Source organism: Diabrotica virgifera, chromosome 1, assembly GCF_917563875.1.
Source record: "Diabrotica virgifera virgifera chromosome 1, PGI_DIABVI_V3a".
NCBI lineage: Eukaryota > Metazoa > Arthropoda > Insecta > Coleoptera > Chrysomelidae > Diabrotica > Diabrotica virgifera.
In genome coordinates this window covers 218875923-218893061 of record NC_065443.1, presented here as the reverse complement: position 1 = coordinate 218893061, position 17139 = coordinate 218875923, and the positions used below count along the sequence as shown (strand labels likewise).

Below are 17139 nucleotides of genomic sequence, written 5' to 3'. Positions count from 1 at the left end.
AAATCTACATATCGTCATACAACAAATGAAAATCCAAATAGATACCCTACAAAAGAAGATAGGCGAAGAAAAACAACAGCACAATGAAGATATAGAATATCGCACAGACGACGAAGAACTGAGTAAAGAAACGGAATGGATTCGAGTCCAAAATTCAAAAAAAGGAAGATAAGCAACTCCCCAAAGGAAGTACAGCCCCACTCCCACCAACAGAGAAGTAAACCAGATGAGACACAAACGGCACGTAAACCACCACCAGTCATTATAAACAAATTGGAAAAATACGACACCCTAGTCAGCCACTTATCAGGTAAGCAAATATCTTATCAAACTAGCATGCTTGCAGGTGGAAATATAAAAATTAATGTCAAAGACGAAAATAGCTACAGAAACCTAACCAAGACTCTAAATGACACAAATCTCGAATGGTATTCGTTTGAAGATAAACAAAATAGACCTCTAAAAGTGGTTGCAAGAAAACTGCATCAAACTTGCCAAGTTAAGAACATAACGGAAGACCTAAAAAATAAGGGATATAAAATAGAAAACGTAACCCAATTACTAAGAGGAAAGGACAAATCGCCACTGCCACTTTTTGCACTTACTTTTAGTAAAGAGGAAAATACAAAAAAAGTGTATGAAATTACCGAAATTTTAAACATGAAAGTGACGATAGAAGCTTTCAGAAAACCGAATTTGATTCCACAATATAAACGGTGTCAAGAGTACGGACATACACAAAATTATTGCAGAAGAGAACCGAGATGCGTAAAATGCATCGGAAAACATTTAACAACAGATTGTAAGAAGCCACAAGATAAAGAACCCAAATGCATACACTGTGGTGGTGCCCACCCAGCTAGTTATAGAGGTTGCACCACTGCTATATCTCTTCAAAAATTACGGAACAAAAGAGACCTACAACCAAACTACAAAACAAGGCAGCAGACATGGAGAATCCTACGCAAATCCATCCAGGAGAGGTTAACCAAAACCAAACATATGCCCAAATAGCCTCTAACCAGCCAAAACAACCAGTAGAGAATGATCTCAATTCGATATCAAACATGCTACACATACTAATAGAACGCATGAACAATCAAGAAGAATTCAATAAAAAAATCCTAGAAAGATTAAATAGCATAGAAACTAGTAGACGATAAAATGGCGGAAGAGTTAAGAATTTTACATTGGAACGCAAACGGCCTCTTGCAACATCAGCAGGAGATGCTGTTTACCTTAAATAACCAAAAAATCGATATATGTTTAATATCAGAGACACACTTCACTAAACAAACATATATTAAACTGAGAGGATATCAAATATATCAAGCTCTTCACCCTAGAAACACAGCTAGTGGAGGAGCAGCAATAATCGTTAAGAGTAATCTAATTCACCTCGAAAGAGAAAATATAGAGACTGAAGCCATCCAGGCAGCTAGTATAAGTGTCAAAACAAAAAAATATGAAGTAACAATAGCAGCTGCATATTTTCCACCCAAACACAATCTAAAAAAAGAAAATTATGTCCATTTGCTTAACACGCTTGGAGAAAAATTTATTATTGGTGCAGATTTTAATGCTAAAAACACTGTATGGGGTTCAAGGTTAACCAATACAAAGGGTAGAGAACTACATGCAGCAATAGAAAAGATAAACGGTAAATGGCACTCAACTGGAAAACCAACATATTGGCCCACTGATCAAAATAAAATACCAGACTTAATTGACTTTTTCATTTCAAGAAAAGTTGCAACAAATTTTATGAAAATAGAAGAAGTTGATGGTCCCAGTTCTGATCACTCTCTAATACTACTCACAATCAGTGAGCATATAATACTAAGAGAAAATAACCCAACATTAACCAATAAGAGAACGGACTGGTCTAGCTTTAGACAGGAGTTAAGTGACAGAATTGAGCTTAATGTACCAATCAAAACTAATGAACAACTTGATGAAGAAACAGAGACACTAACCATAAATATACAACAAGCAGCTTGGAATAATACCAAACAAATTATAAGAAAAACCAAAGGACAAAATTATCCCAAAGAAATTCGAGAACTGGTGCAAAGAAAAAGAAAAGCCAGGAAGACATGGCAAAAAAGCAGAACTGCAGAAAATAAAAATATATTAAACAACCTCACCCAACAGTTAAGAAGGGAAATAGATTTAATTAAAAATGAATCAGTAAACCAATACCTAAATGATCTGACAGATGACCAAACCACTGACTACTCGTTGTGGAAATGTACAAAAAGAATAAATAGACCAACGCAACAGATTCCGCCGATTAGAAAAGAAAATGGAACATGGGCAAGAGATGGAAAACAAAAAGCAAATCTTTTCGCTTTATACTTGGAAAATGTATTCCAAAATAACGAAATGGGAAATAATCATCAAGCCGAAAACGAAGATGATCAAAGCACTGAAATTGATTTGAACAATACTGATCAAGACATAATAAAGCCTATTACTCCTAAAGAGGTTACCAACGTAATCAAAAACAATATCAATCCCAAAAAGGCTCCAGGATTTGACTTAATAACAGGAGAAATACTACAACAATTACCTAGAAAGGCCATCGTAAAAGTCACAAACCTTATAAATGCAGTATTCAGGTTGCAATATGTACCAATAACGTGGAAAACATCTGAATTAATCATGATTCCCAAACCAGGGAAACCAACCAACAAGGTAGAATCATACAGACCAATATCTCTGCTACCAATTTTATCCAAACTATTTGAGAGGATATTGCTAGCACGAATGCAACCTATACTCGACCACAGGGAAATTGTTCCTTCCCACCAATTTGGATTTCGCAATAAACATTCAACAATAGACCAAATTCATCGAATAACAGATATTATAGAGAGATCTCTGGAGGAGAATAAAATATGCTCAGCTATTTTTCTAGACATAGCAAAAGCATTTGACAAAGTGTGGCACAAAGGCTTGTTACTAAAATTAAAAAGATATCTTCCCATCCAATTTGTACATCTAATACAATCATATTTGGAAGATAGAACTTTTAGAGTTAAACAGGAAGGCGAATATTCAGAATTACGGCCAATTAAAGCAGGAATCCCACAGGGCAGTGTTCTGGGACCCATACTATATTTATTATATACTTGTGACATACCTGTTACAGAAAATATTAAACTGGCAACATTTGCAGACGACACTGCAATACTAGCAGTCGGTGAAACATTCGAAGAAACAACTAGACACCTGCAAAATGCAGTAAACAAAATAAACACCTGGAATAATAAATGGCGCATAAAAATCAATGAAGGGAAATCTGCCCATATCGATTTCACCTACAAAAGAATAAATAGTCACCCAGTTAGAATAAACAATAAAATCGTTCCGTACAAGAAAACAGTTAAATATCTAGGGCTACATTTGGATAGCAAATTAAAGTGGCAGGAACATATCAGAAAGAAAACCGAAGAACTAAAACTGAAGTACAAGAAGTTATATTGGTTATTAGGTAGAAGCTCACAACTTACAATCAAAAACAAAGTATTAGTTTGCAAACAAATGCTCCAACCAGTATGGTCCTATGGTCTACAGTTATGGGGCTGTACTAGTGAGAGTAACTATGCTTGCCTTCAAAGAGTCCAAAACCGAATACTAAGAAACATAGTCAACGCTCCATGGTATATCCGCAACAAAGACCTACATCGGGAACTTCGTATAGCAACAATCAAAGAAGAAATAAAGAAGATTGCCAAGGGTCACGAAAAACGACTCCACAACCATACAAACAGGGAAGTGTTAGAACTTTTAGATAATCAAAACCTAGTCCGCAGGCTCAAACGCACCAAACCTTTTGAACTTGTGTGATAGTGATAAATCTATAAAAATGTCAGTGTCAGTTTAAATTCGGACAGTGAACCTAGCCACAACAGTGATGTGTGCAACAATAATTATTAATTTCTAAGGTGAACCGTTGGGAATACCTAGGACAGTACAGTAGTAGATTAAGTTAAATGTAAAATGCTGGTTAGTCTTAAGATTAGGTGCATTGTTAATTTAATAAATAATAAAAAAAAACTTACTTAATCCAGAACTCGTCTACCTTTCGGTGTGAGTTGATTTTTATATAATATTTTAATTTTAGTTACTCGTAACTAAAGAAAAGCGTTTCTTAAATTTTTTTTTATTTATTGTCTGTTTGAGATGCACTTTAAGAATGCATTTTTTGTATGCAGTTTTTTAATATTATATCATGGTTCTGGGTCACAAATAAAACCTCCCAGAAATGTATCTTCAAATTAATGCAAATACAATTTTCAATGTTAAATAACATATATGTACACCGTTATTAGGCGTCAACGCCCGGTCGGGATCTATGAAGGAGTATCACCAAGCCGCAAGCCCTTATCCCTTGCCGTACCGCTCCCTTATAGGCCGATCAGACACCAGTTTATTTCAGAACAAGTCGTATATTCTATAGAATTTTATACTACAACGTTGGCCTTTTTTATTTTTCAAATGACCGGGCTGGAGCTCGAACCTCGATCCTAAATCCGCTAGATTTGTCAATCGAGCGAGCTTCAGCCCACTGAGCCATCTGACCGACCAATATTAAATAATACTCTGTCTAAATTTCATTCTAAATGGGGAAGATGAAATTGTAATTATAAGAACAAATTTGTTGATGAATTAACAAATCATGTGTTTGCTTTTTTCAGATATTCAGAAAACACAATACTCCTTGTAGACAGCAGAGAAGGGCTGAAAACATTGGTTGATCGCACCACGCAGTATTTCAAGAGGTATATGGAATGGCTCTGGATACAAAAGGAGACAACAAAAATCATGATTGTCAGTAAGAACAAGATTGAAGACGAAACAATCTACGTTAAAGGAAAAGCTTGAAAGAAAATATTTAGATACAATTATTTGGGATGTGAGCCAAATGAACAATGGGATCACTGCCATAAAAGGAAGCATTGAGATGGCCAGAAGCGTTTTCAATAGAATGAAATCAGTGTTATGTAACGGAAAACTAGGAATATAAATTAGAACTAGAGTATTGAGATGTTACGATGTTTACGTATTTAACCAACACGTTGGATTGACAGTCTTAAACGTTGCCATAGGAAATGCAAGAGGCATACGTCCACTTGTGGACAAGCGAAGATTGAATGATGACGATAGATCAGATCTAAATTTTTAGTTAAGAAAAAACGCATTTAGTATTGGGAGAACGTCCTGAAAACATTTTAGTGTGATTAAAGGAAACTGTGACTTAAAGGAAAGAATATATTTAATAGTTAATATACTTCTCCAATAAGGCAGCGACGCTTACGTTACTGATTCAAACGGTCGGTGTACGTTTAAAACAAGTGATTCCAATATATACATGGTTTCTATTTTTTGCAACAGTGTATTTGTAAATACATTTTAAATACTTACATCGTATCCTTGAATGGAATGGTACGATCTGTTAATAATTCTGTGCAGGATGGCAGTACCGTTTCTGGGATCCTCGTTATTCTTGAATACCTCCGTAAGAGCCCTGGCATATATCATGACGGCATCATACAAATAAGCTGCTTGAATTGGTACCTGAAAAATAGCTTTTGAAGTTATACTTCTTTAGGCGTGTTTGGGAGTAAATGTATATGTGCGCGAATTCATCAAAATTCTTGGTGCTACGCGCAGATGAAACGGTATACAATGGGTATTACAATGGGTGTTACAATGACCTGTCAAAAATTGTTCAATATGGCGGCTAAGGTTAAACAAATGTGTATTAGTTTTTATTGTTGTGAGGACAGAGACAAAAGTAAGTTTATGATTGTAGTGACTCTTTAAATAGTTTTTAAAAGCGACAGGTACTTAATCGTGAATATTTTAGTATTGTATTAAAAAATTACACACCTATTTGGAAAATGTAAAATGTAGTAGGTAGGTAGTGCTTCGATATACATAATTTGGTTACCAACAAAATTTATAGCAATCTTCATCTAATATACCGATTTTTTACTCTATATTTGGTTGTATTTTAATATTTTAATTCCACAAAAATCAAAACCAATTTTAACGTACCTTGATTCAAAAACTAATAAGCCTAATTTAAACGGGTTCGATCCCCAATGAAAATTATTATTTTTTATTTTATTTATACATTTTATTAGTGTATATTTATTATATAATTTTTTTTTTCAGAAAATAGGTATTTAGTTAAACTTTTGCTAACAATTGTTCAGAAATCATTTCTTGGTTGCATTTCTCAATGTGTTTGTGTGTGTTTTATTTTTTATTTTTTGGTATTGTATAAACATTTTTGGAAAGTAGTAAGTATTTAAATTAGTTTAATATTTAAATAAAATATAAATAAACTGTTTAAAGCATATTGATTTCGTTGAAATCATATATAATAGAAGTATAAATTTCTTACGTTCGTATAAAGTACACACACATTCTTTTTATTTTAAGACTTAATATTATAGAATGAAGCACTAAATCTATCAATTTTTCGCAGCAAGATACTTCCGAGTTCTGACTGTCGACCAATTTAGATGAAATTAACATGAAATTCCAGGAGACGAAGTCCACCTTAGGCACCATGTACAATGTACATAGTTCGAGGACCCTCGTCGTTTTCAAATTCGCTACAGCAACCTCGAAAACATCCAAGTAAAAGAAATGATTTCAATCCTGTCGATTACTTCCGACTTACAAATTTTTCATTTTCCTTACACTTTGGAAATATATATATTTTCCTTATGCACAAAATACAATCTTCATTTTACCACCACGAATTTTCTTGATTTTTCTTCATTTTCACAAACTTTCTTGACACTTTTTCTAATCGAATGCAAAAAGTTAAATAGCGATTAATTTTACTGCGGAAAATTGGCAGACTTAATAGGCGAGCGGCAGCAACCCCTAAAATGACGAAATATCGACCACTAAAATCAACTTTCAGGTGAATGACCAATTTTGGTAAAGTAACAAGAAAATTTATTAGAAAGAATAGACCCAAAGTAATCGGCGCGCGGCCGATGATGATTTCTAAAGTCACATAACTTTTTTCCTGCTGCATATTTTGCCTTGAAATTTTTCACAAAACTTTTTCATTGCGTATGTGTTAATTTTGTGTTGGTTAAAATTGTAAACTAACAAGTTTTTCACTTAACTTTTTTAAGTAAACATGAAACTAACGAAATCTGACGACAAATTGTTCCCTCCTCTTTTAATTTGATTAGACATTTTGGACAAATTAATTTCGTTGTTACCTTAATATTTCAAAGAAGATATAGTAATATATTCAAAATAAAATATTTACTGCGACCAAATATACAGAGAGTTGAGTTTGAAAAATGATCTAAATTCATTTTTCACATTTTTGCATAAAATTTGATTTTTGAACATGCTCCACCATTTATAGATAAAAATAAACTGCATATTCGGATTTAGCGACCCCGAAAACAATAAGAATGGCCAAAATTTGCCATTTACCCATTATGGTCGCTTTTTCGATTTCTAAGCCTCAAATTAGGGGTGAGCCGGGCCGCTCGCTTATAGTGCTTCATTGCCTACTTAGGGTATTGGAACCGTGCAAGTTCGGCAAAGCGACCTCTATTTCTACGCTCTGTACTTTTATTCGCACTTTTAATTATATTGGCCAATTATATTAGTCCTGGTTGCTGGATAATTGTCAAGGCCATAGTCCAAAAAAATAATAAGAAGAAAAAATAAGATGCAGGTTATGTTATGCAAATGTAGTAAATAAAATTAGTTATTAAAATGCAGTACTGCAAGCAAAATACAATTAATTAAATTTAGCTTTATATAATAATTGCATATCATATCAATATTGTGGAGCAATATATAATTTTTCTGCTTCAATGACAGAAGGTATGAAATATACGTCAATTTGACAATTTCAATTGATAATATGAACTATTTAAGATAGTTGCAATATTTCTCCGCGACTTGCGCACGGACGTTTCTCGTTTCCCTTCCAAGTACTTGCACACCGCGAATAGGAATTTTTATTTTTTAACTGTGTGAAAACCGTTAATATACAGGAAAATAAGAATAAAACCTACCTAATAAAATAATGGTATTGTACAGAAAATGATGGTCAAAAAATTTGTCGGTCCTGCATAAATTCAAATAATTCTCAGATATTTTGGTTTCTTCGCATGTTAGCCTATCAGTAATTTTCTTCCTGACACTTACTGATCATTATACATTTTTATTCTACATGCGCTTTTAGTCCTGTCGCCAGGGGGGGTACAACGGCCTCCTGTATTCAGATGGACTTACCCAAGTTTTTTTTATGTATTTTGACCTGTAGAACACGAATTTTTTGGGTAACAGTTGATCCGGATGTCGATAAGATTGTTATAAACCAAGAAGTTGAGGAGTCACATAACAGCGTTTTCTCGCAAAACAAAACATTTTTTTGTATTTTTTGGACCATTCGAACCAAAAAATGTTTTTACAAATTTTTTCGTAGGATGCATAGTTTTCGAGATAAACGCGGTTGAACTTTCAAAAAATCGAAAAATTGCAATTTTTGAACCCGAATAACTTTTGATTAAAAAATAAAATAGCAATTCTGCTTACCGCATTTGAAAGTTCAAGTCAAATTATATCGGATTTAATTATTTGCTATAAACACCTAGTGCTTGAGTGATGTTTTCAATGATTTCTCATTTAAAATCGAACGAGTAGGTAGAAGAGGTAAAAGTGCAAGCGGGGCTATTTCTACGTAGCATGCGTTAAAACGCATGTATTAGGCACGGGAAACACTATGTGTTTATAGCTTTTTTTAACAATCAAAAAATAAATTTTTAGCAATGCAAATATTCAAAACAGATATAATTTGACTCAAACTTTTAAAGGCGGTAAGCAGAATTGCTATTTTATTTTTTTATTCAAAGGTTATTCGGGTTCAAAAATTGCAATTTTTCGTTTTTTTGAAAGTTCAACCGCGTTTATCTCGAAAACTATGCATCCTACGAAAAAACTTATAGGAACATTTTTTGGTTAGAATGACCCAAAAAATACAAACAAATGTTTTGTTTTGCGAGAAATCGCTGTTATGTAATTCCTCAACTTCTTTGTTTATAACAATCTTATCGACATCCGGATCAACTGTTACCCAAAAAATTCGTGTTCTACGGGCCAAAATACATAAAAAAAACTTGGGTGAGTCCATCTGAATTAAGAAGGCCGTTGTACCCCCCCTGGCGACAGGACTATTTTCTTTAAGTTATATCAATTTCATTTTCCTTTAAGATATATCTTATCTAAGCATCTCCCACCAGGTCTTCTTTATACTTTTTTCACTAATTCTTCCAGGAATGTGCTATTTTGGGATCCTTTGGAATCAGGGATTATTATTTCGTTGTTGAATTTAATGCTATCCATTTATTTCTCACTCTACTCATCGATATAAGTATTCTTATTTCCTCATCACGAGTTAACTGTTCTTTGTTTTATTCAAGTTTTCCAACATTCTCTGCTGTACATAATTGGTTCTAGAGAAGTTCTATAAAATTTTACCTTAGAATTTCGTATTCAAGTTCATTAGGACATTTGTATATAACACAATTTCAACATTTTATATACTGTTCTTCGTTGTACTTAGCTTTAAGACTTTTTTCTGAAAGCTAGTCTCCTCTATGATTTAAATCTCTATTAGGGTAGTCAATGAGGGTCTTTGGCTCCGAATTCCATCCTACTACATCGATTTACTTGATATGTTCACAGTACGTAGGAAATAGCTCAAGAAACAAAGTCTACCCTTTATACTACGGCGCTTTTATTTTGGGAGCTGTTCCCACCCCTTCAAGGGGGTGGAAATTTTTTTTGTCAAAATAACCACGGAAGTGGCTAGAGAACCTAATTATAACCAAAACCTGTTCTATATATTTTTTAAACCAAATACTTTTTGAGTTATTCGTGGTTGAAATGTGGCCATTTTCATTGAAAAATGGCACCTTTTCTAACGGTTTCTTGCGCATACCTTAAATACTATGCCTCTGACTAAAAGCTATACAAGACATTTTTGTAGTTTATGAAAAAACAAAGAGATTAGTTCCTTCACAAATCTTCAAGTTATAATACAAAAAGGTATATGGTAAGTGGAGAGAGTTTGTTCTTTTGGTGCATGCTCAAATCAGTGTACGCAACTTGGAATAATAGAGAAACGGTCGATTTTAGATATACAGTATGTCCCTGTAAGTTGTATCCATATGGAAAAGTTTTTTATTATTAATTTTACGAAAAAAAGTTATTCTTTATAAAAAGCTCTGCATGGTACAAAACCTAAGATTTAACCATCAAATATCAAATTTTTTGAATATTATACGAGGTATGTCAAAAAGTTTGAATTTCACTCAAGAGTAAAGTAACTTTATTTTTCTCAATATTGAAAATTGCTATTAAGAAAAGTTGTTTGGAATTAAAAACTGTATTCTAGTATGCAATTACATCCTTCTAATTGAAATTTTTTTTTTTTTTAATTATGGATAACTAACATTATTTTCAGTTATTTTAATTCAGATAACTCTTTTATTATTAGTTTTACGAAAAAAAGTGATTCTTAATAAAAAGTTCTGCATGGTCTAAAATCTAAAATACAACCATCTTTTGTCAAATTTTATCAATTTTATGCGAGGTATGTCAAAAAATATGAATTTCGCTCAAGAGTAAAATACGTTTATTTTTCACAATATCGAAAATTGTTATTATGAAAAGTTATTTAGAATTAAAAACTATGTTTCAGTATATAATTACATCCTTCTAATTGAAATATTCTCAACTATAAAGGTACTTTACTTTTGATCTAAAATCGTTTTTGACATACCTCGTATAAAATTGATAAAATTTAATATAAGATGGTTGTATTTTAAGTTTTAGACCATCCAGAACTTTTTATTAAGAATCACTTTTTTTCGTAAAATTAATAATAAAAGAGTTATCAGAATTGAAATAACTGAAAAAATAAAGATAGTTAATATACGTAATTTTTCAAAAAAAAATTTTTTCAATTAGAAGGATCTAATTGCATATTAGAATATAGTTTTTAATTCCAAACAACTTTTCATAATAGCAATTTCCAATATTACGAAAAATAAAGCTACTTTACTCTTGAGTGAAATTCAAACTTTTTGACATACCTCGTATAATATTCAAAAAATTTGATATTTGATGGTTAAATCTTAGGTTTTGAACCATGCAGAGCTTTTTATAAAGAATAACTTTTTTTCGTAAAATTAATATTAAAAAAGTTTTCCATATGGATACAACTTACAGGGACATACTGTATAATGCTACCAATACCTTGCGTAGTGCTTGAAAATACCTTTAAACTGAGCAATACTAAATGTCAATTACATTCAAACTAAGCGAGATATGCTGTATTTAACCCCTCATCCACCAGAATTTGAATGCATTGTTTTCTTCTACAATACCTTTAATTATAGTGTTATTTCTATGATTAAATAGTTAGACGAGTTTGAAATGAATGGTTTTTGAAAGATTAAAAAGATTAAATTAATTATAGAGCGCATTTTTAAGTTTTTTTTTTTTAAATATTCCCTTTTTTCCATCTAACTCGAAAATCATAAGAGATACGAAAAAAAGATACCGAACAAAAATATAGGGTATTTTAGATAAAAATTTTGCTTTTGTTTTGAATTGCTGTATTTCTTATCATTTAACGATTTAACGTAACATGGAGAAAAAGGAAGATTTTTAAGAAAATTTAAAAATGTATTCTATAATTTGATCTTATTTTTTTTTCAAAAAATATTAATTTTAAACCCGTCCAACTTTTTGAATATAGAAATAATACTATAGTAAAAGGTATTGTAGAAGGAAAACGATGCATTTAAATTCTGGTGGATGAGGGGTTAAATAAACTTCTCATTTTTTCTTAAAATACATTAGTCATCAATTTTCTGCAGCACATCTCGTTTCTCTCTCTCTCTCTCTCTCTCTCTCTCTCTCTCTCTCTCTCTCTCTCTCTCTCCTATGGTGCTACACAGCCCAAGTCGGGCCATGGCCACCCCCAGCATCCGCCTCCAAGTATCTCTGTCTCTGGCTGCTCTCCTCCAGTTGTACACCCTCAATATCTCTTTAGCATATTTCTTTACCAAATCTCGTTTAGTTTGATCATTTTTCGTGATAACTTGATGAAAATTTTGCAACATAACTTTCCACTCGTAAGTGCCTCGAGAAAGGGTGTAGTAATGCTTATGTTTATTTTTTTTTTCTTCTTTTTTTCTTTTTTATCTCCCTCTTCTTCTTTTTTTTTTGGAATTTATGGCTTTGGTGAGAAAAAATTAGCTTTAACAATTGCGAGAAATAATATTTATAACATTACAAGTAAATAAAAATACTATGACATAAAGATTTGTTGTAAATTCGCGTATAAATTCGTATTGTTAGACCAAATCTAACGCGAGACCGAAAACGTCACACTACAGATGCACTACAAAAGCATTCTACATCTAAAATAGACCGTTTCTCTGTTATTTCAAGTTGAATACACCGATTTGAGCATGCACAAAAAAAAACAAACTCTTTTCACCTACCATATCTCTTTTTGTATTATAACTAGAAGATTCATAAAGGAACAACACTCTTTGTTTTTTATGAACTATAAAAATGTTTATATAGTTTTTTTAGTTGCATGCATAGTTTTTAAGGTATTCGCAAAAACCGTCCGAAAAGGTGTCACTTTCAAATGAAAATGGCCAATTTTAAACCGCGAATAACTCGAAAAGTATTGAGTTACAAAAAAAATAATATAATAGTTTTTGCTTAAAATTAGGTCCTCTAGGCACTTCCGTGGTTATGTTAACCAAAAAATTGTCCCCACTTAAGGGGTGGAAACCGCCCCCAAGATAAAAGCGCCAAAGTATATAGGGTAGACTTTGCATTAGTAGATAAGTAGAGGATATTGCCAAATTTCATTAAAATCCATGCAGTAGGATAGAATTCGAAGGTTCCTGTTCCTGCTCTCATTGACTGGCGTATACACACAACCAAACTTATATGGAATCAACATGTATTTCAAAGTACTTAATATTTATTTCTTTTGAGAAAACGTGTTATTATTGCGAAAAATAAAGGTTTTTATTGAAAATAAACTAATCGATAAGACAATCAGATGGTACAGCTCGGTACGGTATAGGTTATTTGCTGGGGTCATAGAAAAACGAAAATATGCCGCATGTGAGGTTATAGAATTTACAATGGGGAAAGATTATGGTCTTATGGAGCAAGTTATGTTCTCAGAGGGGTATAGCTGCAAAGCTAGGCGTAACACAAAACCTATGCTAGGTAACAGGAACTAGGAAAGCTTGACAATAAAGCAAGGGAAAGTTACCAAAAGTAATAACGGCTCCTACGATCGTTTAATTGTCCAATCAGCTGAAAGACACCCAACCATTTCTCACCTGCAGCTCAAAAGGCCGCTTTTGGAATTTACAAGTTAAACTGTTTCAGTTGAAACGATAAGAAGAAGAGTTCGTGCCAAGAAATATACAGCAGGAGACAGTTATGAGTTCCCGAGTTATCCGGTAAATTGGTGTCTTCAAAACCAAAACTGGAACATTGGGAATTGACAAAGTGTGCTATTTTCAGAAAAAGTCAGGATTTGTGTAAAATCAGATGACCCACGAAATCGTGCACTTAGAGGTCGAGGAAGACGAGCAAGAATGGAAACTGTCAGATCTGTTCACAAATATACAAGGGGAAGTGTATTGTTCGGGAGAGGAATTGTGATCCGTAAAATCGTAAAATCCTTTAATTTTCATCCAATTAACTTTAACTGTTCACAGGTATGTTGAATAACCTGTAGTTAGGCTCTGGAGAGACGCAACAGGAGAAAATTTAATTTTCTTGCATGATAATGGACCTCCACATACCATTAGACTGACTAGAGGCATCATTCAAGCAGAAGATATCCCTTGTTTGAAGTGGCCTTCTTGCTCACCCGAGACTAACCCTATGGAGTATTTGTGGGATATGCTTAAAAGAAAAATCAGAGCTCGCCGAGATCATCCACAAATCACCGCACGGCTAGTACAAGCTGCTTTTGAAGGATGGAGCAACCTACCACAACAAAATGTTGAAAATTTTATTGGGAGCATGCCCACGAAAACTGAAGCTTGCATAAGGACTAGAGGTGATAACACTGACTATAAAAAAAAACAAAAGGAATAAATAAAAACAATTTAAACATCCTAACAATAAAACACTGAAAACGTTTGTTTTCTATACTTCCACAAAATTTATTACAACTAAGTGACTACAGCTGTTTCGGCAGAGTGCCTTTCTCAAGTGATATAGTTTACAATGTGTTTGCCTTTTTAAGTCTTTAACTGAAGAGGTTGGGGAGTGGGGAGCTGTTTGTCTCGAGTTGGTCATTCAGAATTATATCTGTATTTTTCAATTTATTAATTTCCATAGATTCTAAAAAGATCGCTTAAGGTCTTTATTTTGGATATGCAGAATTTGAAACTCTTCATTGAAAGAATGATTATGATCTAGAAGGTGAAGTGCGTATGTAGAAGTGTCCGTTTTTCTATTGTTGAAAGCCCTTTTGTGTTCTGCTATCCGTTTGTCAAAGATTCTGCCGGTTTGACAGATGTAAGTTTTCGGACAGTCACCACAAGTTAGTTTGTACACACCACTCTGTAGTTGCTGTCTCTTTCGCCTTTTACGGTTCTTAATATATTTACTTAAGTTGTTGTTAGTTCTGAAGGCTGGTGTTATTCCTTTCTGTTTTATGTATCTGGCTATTTTTGTGGTTATCTTGCCAGTATATGTGAGAGAGCAAAAGGTATTGGGTTCTTTCTGTGGTGATGGATACACTAATTTCAGGGCTTTCTTATGGAGTTTTTGGTTTAAAATTCTGTTAACTGTTTGTTCGTTATAGCCATTGTTTACTGCTATTTGTTTAATGATGTTTAGTTCTATCTCGAAGTTATTTTTGTCATGGGAATTTCTGTCAGTCTATGCATTATGCTATGGTAGGCTGCTAATTTGTGTTGTGTAGGATGGGATGATGAATTGTGTATGGTTGTGTCAGTATGGGTAGGTTTATGATATACGGAGAACTCATGTTTGTTGTGTAGTCTGGTAATCGTTACATCTAGAAAGTTTATGGAATTATTCTGTTCTGTTTCTATTGTAAACTCAATATTACTATGAAGTGGATTAATGTATGATAGAAATTGGTCAAGTTGTCTGTTAGTTTCTGTAAAGCATACTAGTATATCATCCACGTATCTCCACCAATATAAGAACTGTTTAAATACGGGATGTTTAGAAATTGTTATTTCAAGTTGGTTCATAATCAATTCAATTCAATAATCAAATATACAAAATTTTGAATTTAATAACCAAATTTTGAATTCAATAATCAAATATACACAAACAAGAGTGCAGGACTTATTATGGGTAATCGTCTAAGCCCATTGCTATCAGATATATTTATGAACCAACTTGAAACAACAATTTCTAAACATCCCGTATCTAAACAGTTCTTATATTGGTGGAGATACGTGGATGATATACTAGTATGCTTTACAGGAACTAACAGACAACTTGACCAATTTCTATCATACATTAATTCACTTCATAGTAATATTGAGTTTACAATAGAAACAGAACAGAATAATTCCATAAACTTTCTAGATGTACCGATTTCCAGACTACACAACAAACATGAGTTCTCCGTATATCATAAACCTATCCATACTGACACAACTATACACAATTCATCATCTCATCCTACACAACACAATTTAGCAACCTACCATAGCATGATACAAATAGACTGACAGAAATTCCCATGACAACAAACAACTTCGTGATAGAACTAAACATCATTAAACAAATAGCAGTAAACAATGGCTATAACGAACAAACAGTTAACAAAATTTTAAACCAAAAACTCCATGAGAAAGCCCTGAAATTAGTGTATCCACCACCACAGAAAGAACCCAGTACCTTCTGCTCTCTCACACATACTGGCAAGATAACAACAAAAATAGCCAGATACATAAAAAATAAAGGAATAACACCAGCCTTCAGAACTAACAACAACTTAAGTAAATATATTAAGAACAATAAAAGCCGAAAGAGAAAGCAACTACAGAGTGGTGTGTACAAACTAACTTGTGGTGACTGTCCGAAAACTTACATCGGTCAAACTGGCAGAACCTTTGACAAACGGATAGCAGAACACAAAAGGGCTTTCAACAATAGAAAAACCGACACTTCTACATACGCACTTCACCTTCTAGATCATAATCATTCTTTAAATGAAGAGTTTCAAATTCTGCATATCCAAAATAAAGGCCTTAAGCTATCTTTTTTAGAATCTATGGAAATTAATAAATTGAAAAATACCGATATAATTCTGAATAACCAACTCGAGAGACAAACAGTTCCCCACTCCTCAACCTCTTCAGTTAAAGACTTAAAAATGCAAACACATTGTAAACTATATCACTTGAGAAAGCCACTTTGCCGAAACAGCTGTAGTCACTTAGTTGTAATAAATTTTGTGGAAGTATAGAAAACAAACGTTTTCAGTGTTTTATTGTTAGATAAAATGAACTTCCAGCAAGTAACGGTCGAATCCATCAGTAATTTAAACATTATTATTTTTATATTGAAATTTTTTATGCTACTGACTTTAAAACAACTAGTTTCAATTTGTTTTTTAAATACTTTATTGTTTTATTTAATTGTTATGTATTTGTTATTAAAGTGCTTTAAAATAAATATTGTTTGACTTCGTGTGTTCGTTTTTTTAAATTCGAACACAATAATAAGAAATATCAGATGATTCCATATAAGTTTTTTTGTGTGTAGGTATTTTCTACTAACACCACATTATCCAGCGTGCATCAAGTCGAAAGGAATATTACTTTTAAATTTTCTTATTACGTGATCTAATGCTACTGAAAATAAAGAAGAACCAAACAATGAACCCTGATGCAATCAACGCTTAGTAGGTACTTAGCATAACGTCATTAGTATGAAATATATATAGTCCAGGGCGCATCTGTTTTGAGATGGACGTTGAGAGGTGACTCATATTTTTTTGCAGAAATTGCTTGAAAATCAATCAAATAA

At 32.9% G+C, this 17139-nt stretch overlaps 1 protein-coding gene across 1 annotated transcript in view; it reads right to left on the bottom strand.

Moving 5' to 3' along the window:
- Positions 1–17139, bottom strand: part of LOC114330024 (guanylate cyclase 32E) — a 965459-nt gene that overhangs the window by 275730 nt on the left and 672590 nt on the right. The window contains exon 8 of the mRNA XM_050647412.1: positions 5431–5583. Within this exon, the coding sequence (XP_050503369.1) occupies positions 5431–5583 (153 nt within the window). The remainder of the gene's footprint in view (positions 1–5430; positions 5584–17139) is intronic.